General features: G+C 53.4%; 2 protein-coding genes and 1 long non-coding RNA gene across 5 annotated transcripts; 2 read left to right on the top strand and 1 right to left on the bottom strand.

Moving 5' to 3' along the window:
- The first annotated feature begins 198 nt into the window (after nt 1-198).
- Nucleotides 199-6,147, top strand: Flad1 (flavin adenine dinucleotide synthetase 1). Of its 3 annotated transcripts, none has more exons than XM_026405070.2 (8): nt 199-268; nt 765-987; nt 2,589-3,333; nt 3,965-4,112; nt 4,554-4,652; nt 4,730-4,919; nt 5,777-5,850; nt 5,958-6,147. In XM_026405070.2, the coding sequence occupies exons 2-8, from the start codon at nt 907-909 to the stop codon at nt 6,091-6,093; spliced, it is 1,473 nt and encodes a 490-aa protein (XP_026260855.2). In that variant the 5' UTR covers nt 199-268; nt 765-906; the 3' UTR covers nt 6,094-6,147. The 3 variants fall into 3 exon arrangements, with proteins under 3 accessions (XP_026260855.2, XP_026260854.2, XP_026260853.2); XM_026405069.2 differs by having other exon boundaries at nt 209-283; XM_026405068.2 differs by lacking the exon at nt 199-268 and adding an exon at nt 430-553.
- Nucleotides 6,148-6,232: 85 nt separating this feature from the next.
- Nucleotides 6,233-7,251, top strand: Lenep (lens epithelial protein). The gene is made up of 2 exons (XM_026405072.1): nt 6,233-6,847; nt 6,929-7,251. The coding sequence occupies exon 1, from the start codon at nt 6,608-6,610 to the stop codon at nt 6,791-6,793; it is 186 nt and encodes a 61-aa protein (XP_026260857.1). The 5' UTR covers nt 6,233-6,607; the 3' UTR covers nt 6,794-6,847; nt 6,929-7,251.
- A 2,326-nt stretch (nt 7,252-9,577) lies between these two features.
- Nucleotides 9,578-15,610, bottom strand: LOC144257405 (uncharacterized). Its single transcript, XR_013344457.1, has 3 exons — nt 15,239-15,610; nt 12,469-14,072; nt 9,578-12,248 (listed from the first exon to the last, which is right to left on the bottom strand). It is a non-coding gene; the product is annotated as an uncharacterized LOC144257405 (long non-coding RNA).
- Nucleotides 15,611-16,184: the final 574 nt, after the last annotated feature.

Raw genomic sequence — 16,184 nt, 5'->3', positions numbered from 1 at the left:
CCTAAGTCCCGCCTACCCACGCCCGCCCTGGACCGAAGCCGGCCCCCACGCTTCCGGCGAACGTGGTGGTTGCCAATAACAACATGATATTGCTCGTGCCTGTTGGATAAAGCCTGAGAGTGACAGTCGGCTTTACCAATAGGACCGTTGGGGAGCGTCTAAGTGACAGCCGGAGTAGCCAATCCGTACGGGGCAATGCAAGGCGGGACTTTGAGTGCGGAAGTTGACCCGGACCTGAGGAAAGGAGCGAGGAAAAGACCCGGTAAAGGTACGAAATAGGCAGGTGAGAGCCTGGAAGAGCTCAGCAGTCAGAAGCGCGGTGGAAAGAGGGGATCCCAGACTAGAAAGGGTGCAGGGGGCTGCGGGGGAAGGCGACAGGGTTCTGGTCGCGGGTGGAGGGAAGGAACGCATTTAAAGGAGCCAGGGCCCAGGATCAGGTAGAAATTTAAAGGGCCAGAAACCCCGAAGACAAGAGACATTTAAAGGTGCAGATGCCCAAGATAGAACAAACTCTTGAGACGACCAGTTCCGCACACCGAAGACATTTAAAGTGGTAGGTTCTCGGGAGAGAAGGACATTTTAAGGAGACTAGAGCCAAGCATCGAAGTCATTTATATGAGCATGGGTTGGGGTTTTAGAACACGTTTATTGAAGAGGCAGTAATAAGAGTCGGTTATGAAGGGTCTGGTTAGAGAAGACTAAGTCATATCCTAAGAAGGAACTGTGCTCCTCCTCTCCTCCATTGTCCTTTCTGGCTCCTCCAGGTTCTCTCCATCCCGGACCTTGTTCCCAGGCTATGGCCCCCAGTGCCCTGTAGACCTGGCAGTCCCCCGGTGTTTGCGGCCCCTTCTTGGGGGTCTGGGTGGCTACCGGAGGGCCTTCCAAAGGGAAAGAGAAGGCAGGACCATGGCATCTAGGGCCTCTGAACTTCCCCAGGGGCGCAGCGTGACGGCGGGCATCATCATTGTTGGAGATGAGATCCTCAAGGTGTGTCTGGGACAGAAGAAGGGGAGGGTGCGGCTTTCTCCTGACCTTAAGAGCTTGCTCCCCATCCTGTTGAGGGAGGTGAACCAGGGTGGGAGTCCCCTTGCCTGCCATAATAGATTCCTGGAGTGAGTCCAACATATTGGATTCACTTTCTTTCAAATTACTCCACTAAAAAAAGTTGTAGCAGTGTCCCCATTTTTCCAAGTAGTATAGTAGGGGACGTAGGGACTACCCGGCAGTGACAGGAAGCCTCGCAAGTAGAGGAGATAAAAATTCACATATTATATATTTAAGAGTTATATCCAGGCTGGTGGCAGAGGCCTATAATAAGCCCATAGGCTCAGGAGGCTGAGGCAGGAAGATCACAAGTTCAAACCAGCCTCAGCAACTTAGCAAGGCCCTAGGCAGCTTATTGAGACCCAGTCTCAAAAAGTAAAAAGGGCTGGGGATGTGGCTCAGTAGTTAAGCATCCCTGGGTTCAATCCCTGGTACAAAAACAAATAAATAAAGTTTATATCCAGCCTATTTGGAAATGATTCAAGGCACTCAGCAAAGTGGATAAATGAGATAGAAGGAAGAGGAATTCCTTCTGAATGATCAAGGGTATTACTAGAGGACATGGCAGGGCATCAGGTTTGTAATAGTAAACACTATTTTTTGAGTGCTTAGTAGAGGCTAGCAGTATGCTTATTACATCACAAATGTGATTTTACTAAGCCTCACAACAATTCCATGAAGTTGGTGCTTTTATTGTGAATCTCAGTTAAGAAATAGATTACGCAACTGAGGCTTAGAGAGGTTGAGAAACTTGCCTGAGATTACACACCTAGAAAGTGGTAGAAATGGAATTCTAGCATGACTCTTCCTTACTCCAGAACACACTCTTAACCTATATAGAGAGGTAGAAGGAGATGGGGCTGGAAAAGAGGATAGGATACACACCACAGACAGCCTTAAATACTTGCAAAAGAATTTGAACTTTATTCTGCATACAGTTGGAAACAACAAATGGCTCTTGAGCCCAAAAGTGATGCAATCACAGTGACGCATTAGGAAGGTTACTCAGAAGACACAGAGCAAAGCACCGTGGCTGGAGGCTGGGAGCTCGGCCAGGAGGCTGTTGCCATTGACCAGGTGAAAGGTGCCAAGGACCTGTTTGGTGACTGGGGACAGAGGAGAGCAGATGGGGAGACATTTCAGTAGAGTTGACAGAATGAAGAGTCTGACTGGCTGTGGGCAGTGTCTGGGATGCCACTGACTGAAGTGACAATAGCCAGGGATACAGTGAGGCTGCCCAGTAAGCACTTGGAGTCAGGGGACTGAAACTGTCAGGACTCGTAAGGAGATGGAGATGGACAAATCGCCCACAGAGAATTGATAACTGAGTCCGTAAATATACGTAAGGTCAAGATCAAAGAGCAGAGGGGGCCCAAGGTGAATCTCCTGAGGACATTCCAGGGGATTTTCCCACCCAGCCCAGGCTCAACAGCCTGAAGGGGTGACTTCAAAGAGCAGAGTACCCATCATCAGACAGATGTAGCTATACTCCCCCTGCCTTTCATCCCCATGGTATTGACAGTCTCATCCTCCCCAACCCCCAGGGACACACTCAAGACACCAACACCTACTTTCTGTGCCGGACACTGCGCTCCCTTGGGGTCCAGGTGTGCCGAGTCTCTGTTGTGCCTGATGAAGTAGCCACCATTGCAGCCGAGGTCACCTCTTTCTCTAGCCGGTTTACCCATGTTCTCACTGCAGGGGGCATCGGCCCCACTCACGATGATGTGACCTTTGAGGCAGTTGCCCAGGCTTTCGGGGAGGAGCTGAAGCCACATCCTGAGCTGGAAGAGGCCATCAAAGCCCTAGGAGGGCAGGGCTGGGAGAAGCTGTCCCTGGTGCCCTCCTCTGCCCGCTTGCATTACGGCATAGATCCTCGCACTGGCCGCCCCTTCCGATTCCCGCTGGTCTCTGTCCGGAACGTCTACCTCTTCCCAGGCATTCCGGAGCTGCTGCGGCGGGTGCTGGAGGGGCTAAAGGGACTGTTCCAGAACACAGCTGTTCGTTTCCACTCCAAGGAGCTGTATGTGGCTGCTGCTGAAACCTCTATTGCCCCCATCCTTGCGGAGGCCCAGGCCCACTTTGGGCGGAGGCTTGGCCTGGGTTCCTACCCTGACTGGGGCAGCAACTACTATCAGGTGAAGCTGACTCTAGACTCTGAGGAAGAAGGACCACTGGAGGAATGCCTGGCCTACCTGACTGCCCGTCTGCCCCAGGGGTCGCTGGTCTCCTACATGCCCAACGCCGTGGAGCAAGCCAGTGAGGCTGTGTACAAACTCGCTCAATCAGGTAGGGGCCTTCCTCGGGGAAGGGCAGCATGTACCGGCCTTTGGTGCCATCCAAGATTTAGAAACGCAGGACCTGTTGGCGGGGGGGCTTCCCACAATTCTGAGAGAAGGTAGAAAATAGTATTGATTAATTCATTCTAAGAAATATTGATTGAGTGCCCATTCTCACCAGCACTGTGCTGGACAACATGGACAAATGTGTGCTCTGCTCTTCTGGATCAGTGGTTTAACCAGAGGGGTGGATGTGAAGCAGGGGACCATACATGAGGTGTGAACGAAGAGGATTCCACATTTGGGAGATCAGCCTTGATCTAGGGTCAGAGACAGCTTTTCTGACCCAGTAACAAAAGAGCTGAGTGATAAGGAGCATTTGATTGGACCAGGGGGTGGGCCAAGAGCAAAGAGAATGGAAGTAGACCTGGAGGAACAGCTTGGGGTTTAGGGGCATGGAAGTAAGGGCAGGTGGCTGAATGGCAGGCAGGGGACAGACTGCAAAGGCCAGGGGACAGCATGAAGGAGTTTAGACTTAATCCTAAGAACACGGGAAGAGGTTAAAGGGCTTTAAGCAAGGGCAACATGCCCCATTCAACAGCTATATATTCCTGATGCCCACTTCCCTGCCTGCCTGGCAGGGTCTTCTCTGGGGAAAAAGGTAGCAGGTGCCCTACAGACCATTGAGACTGCCCTGGCTCGGTACCATCTCAACCAGCTCTGTGTGGGCTTCAACGGGGGCAAGGACTGCACCGCCCTCCTGCACCTCTTCCACGCCGCTGTGCAGAGGTGAGCCCACCTCAGGACACCTAATCCCTCTAGTTCCCCATCCCAGGAAGCGGAGAGGAGGCCAGGACATAGGGGCTAGGAAGGGAGGTAGCCCCAGTGACCTCTCTGTTCCATTCTCCCACCCTATGTATCAAGCATCTGGCGCATGCCTGGCCCTGGATATAGAGGTGCAGGCCACCATCCCCGAGCACAAGTGGGTCACAGTCCCATTGGGGAGGTGATATTTACCAGAAATATCAATCCATACATAGGGACGCTCAGGTTCAAGAAGTGAGCAATTGGAGTGGGCTTCCCATAGGAAGTGGGTCGGCTAGATTTAAAAAAATGAGGACGGGAGAAAGGGAGGGTGTCCATCCCATGCAACAAAGAGAGAGTGTGCTCTCCAGAGAGCCGAGTTCCCTGTCTATGCCAGCAACCTTATGAATCCTTCCCCTTCCCCAGGAAATTTCCTGATGTCCCCAAACCCCTGCAGATCCTGTATATCCGCAGCATCTCCCCTTTTCCTGAGCTGGAACAGTTTCTACAGGACACTATCAAGAGGTACTAGAGGCCGGAGGTTTGGGCTCCAAGAGGAGCTTGGCAGGTCCCCCTCTGACCTCCACCTCTCTCTTCCTAAGGTATAATCTGCAGGTGTTGGAGGCTGAGGGTGACATGAAGCAGGCCCTGTGTGAGCTGCAGACACAGCACCCCCAGTTGGAGGCTGTCCTGATGGGCACTCGCCGGACTGATCCCTATTCCTGTAGCCTCTGCCCTTTCAGTCCCACCGACCCCGGCTGGCCTTCCTTCATGCGCATCAACCCACTGCTGGTAATGCCTTCTGTCTCCTGTGCCCTGTCAGTCATGGCACCCCAGCTCCCCTGGGGAAGGAGGCAGGGGCCTGAGTCATGGATGAAGGGGCCCCACCATCCAAGGGAGGCAGTGCTGTTTGTTCATTCATCTCTTCAACAGATATTTATTGAGCATTGTACTTTTTACTGTGGACCAGTGACCTGTGCTCTCCAATATGACAGCCATTAGCTATTTATTCATACTTAGGTTATAACTGAAATTAAATACAAGTTACTAAAATACTTTCACAGGATGAAGAAGATGACATGTGAATTATTTTAGCTCAAAAATATTTTTTGGTACTGGGAATTGAACCCAGGGGCATGCTGACCACTGAGCTACACCCCCAGGCCTTTTTATTTTTTATTTTGAAACAAATTCTCACAAAGTTGCCCAGTGGCCTCAAACCTGAGCCCCCCAAGCAGCTGGGATTATAGGCATGCGTTACTATGCCTGGCTTATATCTCAATTTTAAAAATTAAGAACAATTTAAAATTCATTTCTTCAATTATAGTAGCCATGTTTCGAGTCACTGCCATAAGACGCACAGATATGTCCGTCCTGGCAGACAGCCGAGCCTGGCAGCACCGACTGAGACACACAGTCCATCCATGTTCGGGATGTGACACGTCAGTGAGAGTGGCTCGGGAATGGAGAGGGTAGAGGACGGAGGCTTCCTGTCTCGCTGCTTAGTCTGCACAGAGCAAGGTGCACCACAGAACCAGACAGCAAGCCTCCCTCCCTCAGAGCCAAGGGGCAGGGGAGCCTTGGCTGGCCCCTTCCTGGATGGCAGGGGAGAGAATGTTTGTGACTATTCTATGACTCTGACCTCCCAGGACTGGACCTACAGAAACATCTGGGACTTTCTGCGTCAGCTGTTTGTCCCATATTGTATCCTGTATGACCGAGGGTAAGTTTAGGGGAGCAGAATGGGTGTGGGGGGTGTGAAGGTGTTGGGATGGGGGAGCCCCCAGAGAGCCTACCGTCACTCACTGGCCTTCCGTTTCCGCTCTCCAGGTACACGTCTCTGGGGAGTCGGGAGAACACAGTACAGAACCCAGCGCTGAAGTGCCTAGGCCCAGGAGGACACCCCACCTACCGTCCAGCCTACCTCCTGGAGAATGAAGATGAGGAGCGCAACTCCCGAATGTGACCTCCCGTGTGGAGGGGGGAGGGGGTGCCTGTCAATAAACCAGCCTCTCACTGTGCTGTGGCTCTGGCTGTGTCTTTGTGCTCCGAGGGACCCAAGTGGCCAGACCTGCGAGCTTGAAGCTGGTCATGCCCACCCTGAGGAACCAGGGGTAGGATGGAACAGACGGAAGGGAGCACTCCTGGATGATTCTCAACGCCAGCCTCATCCAGAGCCCACCAAGGTGGGAGGAGTTGTGCCGACCACAGAGAAAGGGGCCACCAGACAGGCCCACCCAAGCTGGAGGAAGGGACGCTGAGCTGGCCTGGCTGTGGAGATGGAGTGCCCAGGCCCTCCCCCACTAACCCCACCCCATCCCTGTCCAGAGGGGCTGACTCAGCCTTTTCCCAGGCCCAGAATGTTCCTTTGCTAGACCCTGGGGCCTTTGTGTCTAGTCATGAGGCCTGAAGGGGGTGGGGACAGTTGATAAAAGGCACCAAAGGCAGCTCCCACACCCTTCCTCAGCACCGCTGCCCACATGCAGCCCCGGACACAGCCCCTAACCCAGGCCTTACCCTTCTCCCTTGGAGGGGTCCTGCGAGACGCTGGGCTCCGTGTGCCTGTCATTAAGATGGGCACAGGGTGGGAGGGCCTGCAGCAAACCCTGAAGGAAGTGGCCTACATACTGCTCTGCTGCTGGTGTATCAAGGAGCTGCTGGACTGATGACGCCAGGGAGCAGCGTCCTCTACCGCTGACAGCATGGCTGGCACCGCTCAGGTGGGCCGGGGGTCGGAAGGGGGTGTGGCTGCGGCCTGTGTAGCCCGGCCTGCCTCTCAGCTCCCCCATTCTCTTCTGTAGCCCCATCAAGACTCCTGGGGCCAGCTGTGCCTGACCAAGGACAGGTGGGCCACAAACGACGACTGAAGAGTGAAGTGTGGATCCTGCTTTGAGCTGTGCCATCTGCCAGACTAGCCTCGTCTCCGGACCTCAGTCCCCAGCCTCTGCCTCTGTCGAACCTCTGGTGAGCGGGAGTCTGGCCTGCTGGCCAGCACTCCAGTAAGACTACCGCAGGACCTGGCACACCTCTACGCCTGGCACAGTGAGCCCGCCAGCCCCGATGGTGATCTCACCGTGCTCTTAGTACCAGGCATGGGCTGTGCCCTAAGATCTCTGTTTGAGAATCGCTGAACTCTATGTATAATAAAAAGGCTTTGAGGCCAAAAGTTCCAAATGTCTAAGGGGGAAGGAGACCAAAGTCAGCACTGAAGGAGTCTTCGAGCCAGAGTGCAGACCAAGGAGGGAAGGACGTTGTCCAGGACAGAAGTGACATTGAAATCCAGGTTTCCTGACTCACTCATACCTGGGTGGGGAGAGTGGAGGGGAGAAAGGCCAGGATCCTCCCACCTATGTATAGCGAGGGGTCCAGCTTGGCGTGTTGTGGGAGGCCAGGGTATTAGAATGGCCACCCGAGGGACTCAACCCTTCCCCAAATAGAGGACCTGGTGTAGGAGCTCCCTGCCTCTGAGGAGCTTAGGGAAAGCACCGTGCTATTCCCAGTTTGTGGAGGAAGTGGGCCCCATGAGCTACCAGAGCTCAGGGCTCACACACACAACTACAGGAGAAAAGCCATCTGTGCCGCCACAGGGTTCCTCAGGCTTATCAGGGCACGACTCCTGTCAGGACACCAACCCTTTGAGTGAATAGAATGGACTCCTCGCTTCCCCTTGGAAGCCAATAACAGGATTTCCCAAAAGACTCCCAGTGGTAGGTACATGTGCACATCATCTTGCTCACGCCTACTCACAAGCCCCCCCACAGCCTCCCACAACCGCAAGGCCAGCAACAGGGCTTGTTCAGTGTCCCGCTGGGACCGCCATTCAGAGTTCCTGACCTCCGTGGGCCCAGGTACTGCTCATCCCCCTTTCTCATCTGGGACACTGGCCTGATCCGGTATATAGGGCCCTCTTGCTCCCTCTCTGGGATGAGCTCTTCTTCACCCTTCTTAGTTAACTCCTTTCTCTCTGGGTTTTTTCCTTTTTGTAAAGGTAGTATATTTCTAAAGTAAGGAATTCTCTTTTCTTTTTTTGCAGTTCTAGGGAGTGAAGTGAACCCACAGGCATTCTTTACTCCTAGTCTTTTTTTTTTTTTTTTAGTTGTAGATAGACACAATACCTTTATTTTATTTATTTATTTTTATGGGATGCTGAGGATCGAACCCAGTGCCACACAGATGTGAGCCAAGTGCTCTGCCACTTAGCTACAAGCACAGCCTTCTCCATAGTCATTTTTAACTTTTGAGATAGGGTCTTGCAAAGTTGCTGAGGATGGCCTTGAACTTGCTCAGCTTCCTCGGATCACTGGGATTACAGGTCTGCCCCACCACACCCCACTTAAAGAACTCTAGTAGTGAAAATTAAGTCTCCTACACCTATCCCCCAGCCTCCCTGCCTGCCTCCCTTGAAGATAACCACAGTAAACAACTTCTTGAAGAACATTCCAGAGATAGTTATGCAGGTCTGAATCTTCATTCATTCATTCAACAAATATAATTGACTGTCTGCTATATGTAAGTCTGGGTGTTTTGGATACAGCAATAAACAAAGCAGATCCCTGTACTTGTGAAGTTTACATTCCAGTGGGTGACAACAGAAGACAAACTATAGACTTTTTAAAGTATGTTGATATAATTGGGATAGATACTATGGGGAAAAAATTAAAAGTTGGGCCAGAGATGAGTGTGGGTGGGTGAAGGACAGCCCAAATAAGAACTATTTTAGTTTATTTTTATTTTTGGTACTTGAGATTGAACCCAGGGACACTTAAAAACTGAGAAACATACCAGCCTTTTTGTTTTTTATTTTGAGATAGTGTCTCACTAAATGGCTTAGGTCATTGTTAAATTGCTGATACTGGTCTTGAACTTGCAATCTTACTGCCTCAGCCTCCCAAGCTGCTGGGATTATAGGCAAGTGCCACTGCACTAGGTAAGATATGTTTTTTAAACTGGGTAGTGGTAGTGCATGCCTGTAACCGCAGCTAACAAAGAGGCTGAGGCAAAAGGATCACAAGTTTGAGGCCAGACCCTGTCTCAAAATAGAAAAAAAAAAATTGGTTCTAGAAATTGAACCTAGAGATACTTTACCACTAAACTACATCCGCAGCCCTTTTTATTTTTTGACAGGATCTCACTAAATTGTTAAGAGCCTCACTAAATTGCTGAGGCTGGCCTTGAACTTTCGATCCTCCTGCCTCAGTCTCCCCAGTGGTTGAGATCACAGGTATATACCATGGAACCCACCTCAAAATTTAAAAAAAAAAAAAAAAAATTAAAGGGCTGGGGGTATAGCTTAGTGGTAGTGCACCCCTGGGTTCAAACCCCAGGACTGTAAAAAAAAAAAACTTGAGCTTTTCTTTTTTTTTTTTTTTTTTTTAAAGAGAGAGTGAGAGAGAGAGGGACAGAGAGAGAATTTTAACATTTATTTATTTTTCTTAGTTCTCGGCGGACACAACATCTTCGTTTGTATGTGGTGCTGAGGATCGAACCCGGGCCGCACGCATGCCAGGCGAGCGCGCTACCACTTGAGCCACATCCCCAGCCCCTTGAGCTTTTCTTTATACACACACACACACACAATATCTATTTTTTATGTGGTGCTGAGGATCAAACCCAGTGCCTCATGCATGCCAGGCAAACGCTCACTCAACCACTGAGCTACAACAACCCCAGCCCCAAACTTGAGCTTTTATGCTGAGTGAATGAGGAACTTGCCTGGTATCAAACATGAACTAAGTTTTTACTTAAAAGGTTCATACTGGCTGCTATGCTGAGAATAGACTTTAGAAAATAAGGGTAGACTGTTCAAGACCTTTAGGAGGTAAGAAGCCCAGTACAGATGGACACCTTGGCAGGTCAGGTCAGACTAGAGCAACAGCGTGCTGAGAGTGGCTAGATTCCAAATATGCCTATTCTTTTTTTTTTTAATATTTATTTTTTAGTATTTGGCGGACACAACATCTTTGTTTGTATGTGGTGCTGAGGATCGAACCCGGGCCGCACGCATGCCAGACGAGCGCGCTACCACTTGAGCCACATCCCCAGCCTGCCTATTCTTTTTTTTTTTTTGTACCAGGGATTGAACCCAGGAGCCCTACCTCTGAGCCACATCCCCAGTCCTTTTTTATATTTTATTTGGAGACAAGGTCTTGCTGAGTTGTTTAGGGCCTTGATATGCTGCTGAGGATGGCTTTGGACTTGTGATCCTCCAGCCTCCCAAGCTGCTGGGCTGACAAGTTACAGGTGTGCACCAAGGCCTCCAGCAAAATGTTGACTCCTCACAGTCCTCTGCACCCTGCTCTCTGTCTCTTGGTTTTTTGTTGTTGTTATTTGTCTGTTTTCAGTCCTGGGGGTTGAACCCAGGGCCTCGTGCACACCGAGCACCCCACCACCAAGCAACATCCCCACCCTGTACCTTGATTTCTCTTCCTTCGTGCACTTTGTGTAGGATCCAAACACCACTGCAGTATATTTAGAGCTTGCCTTTGTTTATGGCAGTCTAGTACTTGACCTCAAGACTGTTTCTTATCCCTCACAGCCCAGTACTCCCATTTATTTATATACTTACTTATATATATACTTACTTATTTGGCACTAGGGATTGAACCCAGGGGAGCTTAACCACGGAGGTACAACCCCAGCCCTTTTTATTTGTCATTTTGAGAAAGAATCTCACTAAAATGCTTAGAGCCTCAATCAGTTGCTGAGGCTGGCTTTGAACTTGTGATCATCCTGCTTCAGCCTCCACCCAGTCAGGAGGCTGAGGCAGGAGGATCACAAAGTTTGAGGTCAGCCTCAGCAACTTAGTGAGACCCTGACTCAAAATTAAAAATAAAAGTTTCGGGGATGTGGCTCAGTGGTTAAGTACCACTAGGTTCAATCCCTGGTACCAAAGAAGAAGAAAGGAGAAGAAAGAAAAGAAAAAGGTTTGTAGATATAGCTTAGTGGTAAAACATGCTGGAGTTTGACCCCAAACCACAATTTTAAAAGATATATATGACATGACAAGGATAATTATCCCATGTTAAAAACTAGCCCAGAAGTGGAGGTCAGACAGCATTCTGCAGTAGAACAATCATTTAGTGAACCCAGACTTTTAGATCTCAAATTCAGGGCTAGTCAAGTGCAGTGGTAGACACCTGGAGTCCCTGTTAGTCGCCAGGCTGAAGTGGGAGGATTTCTTGAACCCAGTATTTGGAGACCAGCCTTGTCAACATAGTGAGATTCCTGTCCTCAAAAAATAAATAAGTAAATAAATAAATAAAGACAAATTTAGGGCTCCTCCTCATCAGCCTGTCCACCTCTTCTGAGCTGGTGTTGGTGTGGATGATGGCCAAGTCTCCTGGGAGGCCAAGCCAGGCAAGCCAGTGTAGGCTGCCCGCCCCCCACCCCCAGTCTGCACCTGCTTCCCACCTCAACCCTGAACTCCTCTTGACGCCTCTGGATCTTGGCTTGTGAGCTCAGTGAGGCATCCCAACAACCACCTTTTCACCTAATTCACCCAGGACAGATCTTTCCATTCTTCTAGAGGGGAAAAAGAAGTGCTCCAGTTCTCCACAGTGTTCTCTCCCCCAAATAGAGCAACTCGGGTTCTGAGCATGCCCACTACCACCCCAGGAACTGAGATGGGAACAGGGTGTGCAGGGGAGCAGGATGCCATAGGGAGGGCTGGATAAGATTGCATCTGCCTCTTGGTGCCCACAAGGGGTTGGGGAACCGGTGGGGAAGGAGGGAAGAGACAAGAGGGATGAATAGGCACTGACCCCCAAGTACCACAGAAAGGCAAGAAGCCTGTAATCCAGGATTCCCTGCAGATTACATGGGATAGATAGTCCTCAATGGCGAAATGAGAAGCAAGCAGGGGAGAGTGGTCACCACCAAGAGGTCTGGGTAGGGGCACTTGATACACTGGATATCATAGTAATGATGGGGGGGGGGCTCCACCTTTTCCCAACTACACCAGGAAGCATGCAGAAAAGGAGGGATTTGCATGCATGTAATCCCAACGATTTGGGAGGCTGAGGCAGGAGGATTGCAAGCTCAAGTCCAACTTCAGGAGGATCGCGAGTTCAAAGCCAGATTCAGCAACTTAGCAAGGCACTAAGCAACTCGGGAAGACTCTGTCTGTAAATAAAATACAAAAGAGGGGGGGGATGTGGCTCAGTGATTAAGTGCCCCTGAGTTCAATCCTCAATATCAAAAACAAAACAATAGCCTCAGCAATTTAAGGAGGCCCTAAGCAATTTAGTGAGACCCTCCCTGCCTCAATAAGCAAACAAACAAATAAATAGGGCTAGGACTCAGTTCAATCACCAGTACTTAAAAAAAAAAAAAATACACACACCTGTAATCCAAGCGGCTGGGGAGGCTGAGGCAGGAGGATCTGTTCAAAGCCAGATGCGCTAAGCAACTCAGTGAGATCCTGTCTCTAAATAAAATTCAAAATAGGGCTGGGGATGGTTGAATGTCCTTGAGTTCAATCCCGGGTACCAAAAAATAAAATCAAAAAAATAAAAAAGAAAAGAGAGGTGTGGCGCACCCTGTAGCGCAGACCCCAAGGGCCTGGGATCTTATTTGCATTTCGTTTACATGTGTTATTTCCCTCTCAACACACAGAAGTCCCCACTCCCTTTTTCAGTGGTTCTCAGACTGCAGATTTGGAAGCCTCGGAGCATACCCATATCTCCTGCCAATGACTAGTCCGGCACCCAGTAACTTTCCAGAGCGCACGCGTCTCTATGCTTTACCTACCCCAGGATTATAGCAGCGACCCTAACTCCTAGCAGGCTGGGTTCAGGATCCGGAGATCTGCGCCCCCTAGTGGCTCGCCGGAGGGAGGCTGAGCGCAGAGGGGTTCTGTTTCGCCTTCTCTGGGACGTGGAGTTTTGGAAAATGTTCCCCGGAGCTTCCTGAAGCTAAATTTACCTCCCCTGGCCCTGGGGGGCGCAGAGATCCCGGCGGCGATTAGCACAGCTCGGCAGCCGGCTCCAGCCGAGAGGCCCGGAATAGGCGCGGAGTTATAAATAGTGCTGCCCGCAGGTGTGGGGGGAGTCGGCGGGAGGGGGGTACCCCTGGCAGCCACGGCCCCTTCAGGTGGGTTGGGCGGTCGCGGTGGGGGAGATGGGGGATGGTGGGTGGGGGGACTGCGGTCTGAGCGCCCCCAGCGGTTTCCTGGGCGGCGGGTTTTTCGAGGGAAGCGGAGGCAGCCAGGGGAAGGGGGGTGGGGTAGTGGGGAAGAGGTGGGCGCCAGGCGCAGGCTGACTCTCCGCTCCAGCTCAGCCCCTCACGTTCCGAAACAGGCCCCCAGACCCACTGGCTTTAGACCCCGCCCGGCAGAGCCTCGCCCCTCCAGCCGCCGAAGCCTCTTTCCCCCCAGGCTCTGCAAGCGTCTAACTTTTCTGCTTCTACTCTTCTGCGCACGTGGCCCAGCCAGTCCAGGCAACTGGCCACCACTCTGAAGTCGCTGTCCCCGGCCCCAGGTCCTCCCAGCTGGGACTTCCATCCTTTTCAGGGCAGGAGCCTCACTCTCTAGGTATTGACCCACCTCCTGCTACTTTGCCTGAAATATTAAGGTCTAGCTGGTCTCCTGAAGATTGAAACCTGAACGTGCGGATCTGAGGCGTTCCCCTGTCTTCAGGAGGCCCCGGCAGGCTCCACACTTGCCCTCCGGCTCCCAGTTCCAGGCACTGGCCCGGGGTTGGGGGGGGACCGCCGGGATTCCACGGGAGGGGCGGGCACCCAGGCAGCGTTCCTCTACTGCGGCGGTCTCAGGTTTGGCGCGGTAAGAGTCCAGAGTTGGGGGGATAGGTGGGAATTGCATTCAAGTTGGGGTTCCCGCCTCTGAGAGAGGGAGCTGTTTGTACCAGAAGAGAAAGCAAGAGCTGGGGATGTAGCCCAGTGGTAGAGCGCTTGCCTCGCTGCGCAGGGCCCTGGGTTCAATCACCAGCACTGGAAAAGAAAAATATGGGAGGGAGGGTCGGTCACTCAAGAACTAACAGCAAGTTCAGAGGCTGCTCAGACCCAAGTGGGGAGTGGCAATCTAGCCGCAGAAAGATTCGGGTGGTGTCCTGCCAGACGCGACCCCCGGAGGTGGGGGGCGGGCAGGGGCGAGCCTTTCGCATCTTTGCTCCCTAATGCTGGTGCCCAGGCGCCCGCCTTTCTATTGCCTCTGGAGGCCCTGAGCCAATTTTTTCCTCCCAACCCCCCTCCCCGCACCATCCTTTTCCTCGGCCGTGCAACCTCCGCCCCGAAGCAGACCCCTCTCGGTTTCACTTGTGCTTCTGGCAGCAACGCCTTGCCCTTGTCACGGCCCTTCCCCTGGCTAGCGCGACCCCGACGGCAGAAGAAGGAAGGGAAACCCCAGGCCTGGACCCCACCCGCTCCCGGCCCTAAGGACCAGAATCTGTCCGGCGGGGCCGAGATGAAAACCCGGAGCACTGACCGGCCTCGGGACCCAGGGGGGACAGGGACCATAGGAAAACCTGGAGCGGACTATTCGAGCCGGAGCGCCCCACGCCTGCTGTTAACCCCTCCCTCCTATAGCCCCCCTAATTCTCCAGTGAGATAATGTCTAGGGTGGGGGGCTGTTTGGTTTGGCCTGGGCCCTCAGGGGCGCCTCACACTTTCCGCCCCTGGCTAGGGCGCAGGGCTGCGGCCCCGAGGCTGAGTCACGGCCGGAGAGAGAAGGAGCAAGAGGGAGGGAGGGACCCGGACTCCGCCCCTCCCCCTGCGCGGGGATCCCGGGTCAGCCGGGGTGAGGGCCAGGGCCCCCCTGGCGCCGCCCATTGTGGTCCAACAGGTTGAGCTGGTGTCCCGCGGAGCCACCTGCTGGAAAGGGAGGGAGGCCCCCTGCGGAGGGGGTTAGGGAAGAGAAAGCGAGTCCGGCCCGGTTCGGCCTGGCCGGCTGCTGCGAAGCCGAACCTAGCCCGAGGGAGCCGGATTTGATTCCGTTTGACACTGGTGGGAGGGGCCCCTTGGGGTACGCAGCGCCGCAGGCCCAGCTGGAAAACTCCCAGACCGGCTACCTTTCGGGGACCGAAGTACCCACGCCCGTCCCCCCCCGCGCCGCGCAAGCCACACACACAAACATCCTGACACCCAGGCCCCCTCGCCACCTGGGTCTCTGAGCGAAGCCGTGTCCAGAAGTCCCTCGGTCGTGGAGACTCAGTTTCTCCACTTAGGGAACCGGCAGAATGGAGGCGGAGAGCAGGAGCGTGAGCGCACCTCCCCCTCCTCCTGGAGGACACGGCCCCTCCCCTCTGACAATGCCAAGGCCGCAGCGGGCACCGGCTGGAGCGCAGAGGCTTCTTACCCCCAGGCGCCGTTCCCTCCCCGCGGGGCGCCATCACGCGTGGGGAGGGACATAGGGTGCCCGCAGCCTCAACTCCCCCGCTCCTTCTGTGGGGGGTGGGGCGCAGGGGCCGAAGCTGAAGGCCGAGTGTCCCCCCTCCCCCGCCCTCCTGGGGCCCTGACCTGATTAGAGCCCCTCACGGGACCCCCTCCCTCAAGACCCTGGGTCTTCACCCGCACCCAGCCTATCCTTAACCTCTCATACCCTTCCCTCTCGAGGTGCTGACCCTAAGGAAGCCCCTCTTGGAGAGGAGGGAGCCCCTAAGGGGGGGTGCTCCATTCCCAGGCCGCTGCGGACACTGCCCCCTCCCCCTCCCCTTCAGGTTTCAGACCGGCCCCTCGGCCCCGCCCCCTCCCTGGTTTCATGCAAGGCGGGACCCACTTGGGATGGGCGGGTGTTCAGGCCAATGGGCGGGCCGGGCGGTGGAGTGCAGGGGGCGGGGCGAAGCAGCGGCAGAGGGCTGGACCGGGGTCCGGGGCGGAGCTCGAGTTAAGGTGGACTGGGAGAGATAGGGGTTGGAAAGGAGAGAGCGAGCGCGGGGGAGAGGGACCGTGGCAGGTGAAGGGAGATAGAGAGAAGGAAAGAAAGAGGGAAAGGAGGAGGGTGGGAAAGGCTCCGAGAGCAAAGTAAGAGCTTGGAGGAAGGTAGTGAAAAAGGAGGGAGGGACCCTCTGAGCCTTGCTGGGACTGGCTGGACGAAGGGGTTGAAGT

Source organism: Urocitellus parryii, chromosome 11 (genome assembly GCF_045843805.1).
Source record: "Urocitellus parryii isolate mUroPar1 chromosome 11, mUroPar1.hap1, whole genome shotgun sequence".
NCBI lineage: Eukaryota > Metazoa > Chordata > Mammalia > Rodentia > Sciuridae > Urocitellus > Urocitellus parryii.
This window is presented reverse-complemented; position numbering and strand designations above follow the sequence as displayed.